The sequence below is a fragment of the Mytilus trossulus genome, chromosome 8 (assembly GCF_036588685.1).
Source record: "Mytilus trossulus isolate FHL-02 chromosome 8, PNRI_Mtr1.1.1.hap1, whole genome shotgun sequence".
In the NCBI taxonomy this organism is placed as follows: Eukaryota; Metazoa; Mollusca; class Bivalvia; order Mytilida; family Mytilidae; genus Mytilus; species Mytilus trossulus.
In genome coordinates this window covers 75,776,063-75,778,513 of record NC_086380.1, presented here as the reverse complement: position 1 = coordinate 75,778,513, position 2,451 = coordinate 75,776,063, and the positions used below count along the sequence as shown (strand labels likewise).

Here is a 2,451-nt window from a genome sequence, read left to right as displayed (position 1 = left end):
CCGAGAAACACGGAAATCGGAGAAAAAAAGTTATCGAATCGATATTTTTGAAGAGTACTGTACTGCATACAAATCCAGAATAAATGTGGTTTCTAAATTAAAGTACCAATTCAAATTATTTTAATATTTTGAGTGCAGATGACTTGTGTTGTTTTTGTGGTATTTTATTTTTCTTTGTAAATAAGTTTAAATTGTTCATTTCTACTTGGCTTGTTTATCTTTTTTTCGAAGACTTTGCAAATATTTGTTTAACATTTGTTTGCTTGTATTGTTTGATTGTGCGTGCTATTTATGTATGCTATTTGTTTTTATTTTTTCCACTTTTATTCTTAATTTTTATATTATTTTTTGTTTTTTTTTGTCTTTGTTTGTACTTTACTTATTTTTCTCCGAATATTATTTCCTCGTAACCGCAAATAAAAAGTGATTATTAAACAGATAATATAAAAAAAGAAGTGTGTACTTATTGTATATTTAAGTAACACGATTTATTACATAATATAATTATGAGTATACATTGTGTTTCACAAAAACAAAACATTTACTTGCATTTGTATACACAAACAGATTTACCATCGTTATTAATTACAAACAGTTTTGTGAAGTCATTGTTAAAACACATTCCATACGGATCGTCAATGTCATTGTCTTTGTTCAGCATTTCTTCACAGTTTTCTCCATCTGATGACATTCTCTGTATGATGCTTGTATAGAAACCGACGACATAAATGTTCTTCTGTCGATCAAGTGTTACACCTCCTGTACCTGAAACGTCCTTACTGTATACTAGTGTTCCATCTAATTTGACACAAAGGAGTTTACCAACACATCTAACAATCAAATGATCTTGTAAATCATTATATACCATGATGTAAATATCCTTAGATATTTGTCGAATTGTTTTAAGTATTTTTCCATTGGTGTCTAATGCTTTGATAGTACCACCTTTACCACCAACATAGATTCTGTCACGTCCAGCAGTGATACCAATACATCTAAATCCCATGTTGACTTTGACGGACTTTGTCATCGTTGTCGTATTTATAAATTGTATAGACCCCTCGCTAGGTATGGTAATAACAGCTCTGTCCGTACCAGGTATCACAGCAACACAAAAAGGTGCGGAGGAAAATCTTATCTCTGTCTCATAATCTTTACAGTCTCTGTAAACATAGAGTTTGGGATCAGATGATGCTGCATTAGTAATGAGCAGCTTATTATTATCTGTAACTGATACACTAAAAAGACCTTCAATCACATCAGTATTAAGTTTTAATACTGTATCCCTCTCAAAACCTACAATGCGTTTCTTTGGTTCTGCATTTATTTGTGCCTGTTGACATTTTCGTTGTTTGTATTGAACTTGACATGGTTGAACAATCTCTAACAGTGACCCGAGAGACTCAAGCTTAACATCTTTCTTTTCGTCAAAGGTAATATCGAATTCTTGTGAATCAGATACTATCTGCTGAATCTTGGTCTCAGCGCAATGAATATTAGTTACTTGTTGGCGCAAGAATATAAAGAGCTGATTCTTAGATCCGTTATCTCTCAAAAAATCCATCTCGTTCTTATTTTCTTTAACATTGACCAAGACTTGCGATATTTCTTGCTTTTGTTTGTTGATTTCCATTTCATGTTTTCGTTGGAGAGATGACAAACTGGTCGTTAATTCACGCTCCAAATCGTCAATTTGTTTCAAAAATTTGGTTTTCACTGCCCGGATCTGCTTAGTTATTATTGATTTAGTTTTCTCAATAGATTGTAAGTTTGACTGTCTGTTATTGTCTAAAGCGTGCAATGTTGTAATAAGATGCGTCATGTCTTCCATAACATCGTTTAACAGTGCAGACTTTCTAACATCCTTCGAGGCCAGTTCCAATGGGAGTACGTTCTGACAAAGCCTGTGTTCATTAGATATGCAGACTCTACAGCATACGATCTCATGGTCTGTGCAGTAATAATCCAATATCATTTCTGAATGGACATTGCAGTTTTTCTTCGCGGACATAAAGATATTGGATCCAATGGACGACAGGTCGATAACATGGTGAGATTTGAAAGCTTTGAATCTGCAATGTGATTCTGCACAGTCTGTACAAAGTCTTTCTTCACAGTCTGAGCAATATTTTGTTGCTGTTAATGACTTATTAGCTTCAGAGCAAGGATCACAGAAACTAGCTGATGCCATAGTAAACCTTCTGAAATAAAGGATTAGTGTGGTTTGATTATACTCCCAATCATAATATTTGTCTACATATTCTTTTTTAAGCCAGTTTCCATGATGAGTAAGATTAGCAGTAAAAGGTTAATAAATCTTACTTGCGATCTTGTGATATGACTTAAACTACCACAGCTGAACCATTCATGTTCGATACTGTACAATAAACAAATCGTCTTGTTAAACTTAAGTAAACGTTGGAAATTCTGAGTATGTTTTAATAATACTCA

General features: G+C 33.3%; 1 protein-coding gene across 1 annotated transcript; it reads right to left on the bottom strand.

Moving 5' to 3' along the window:
- Window positions 1-541: 541 nt before the first annotated feature.
- On the bottom strand, window positions 542-1,975 carry LOC134727999 (uncharacterized). The gene has a single exon (XM_063592399.1). It carries the CDS (start codon window positions 1,973-1,975, stop codon window positions 542-544), a length of 1,434 nt encoding a protein of 477 aa, XP_063448469.1.
- Between the last annotated feature and the right edge of the window lie 476 nt (window positions 1,976-2,451).

What these genes read in the sequence shown, in the direction of transcription:
- LOC134727999 (XM_063592399.1), bottom strand. Translation starts at nt 1,975, where the DNA reads ATGATATTGGATTATTACTGCACAGACCATGAGATCGTATGCTGTAGA.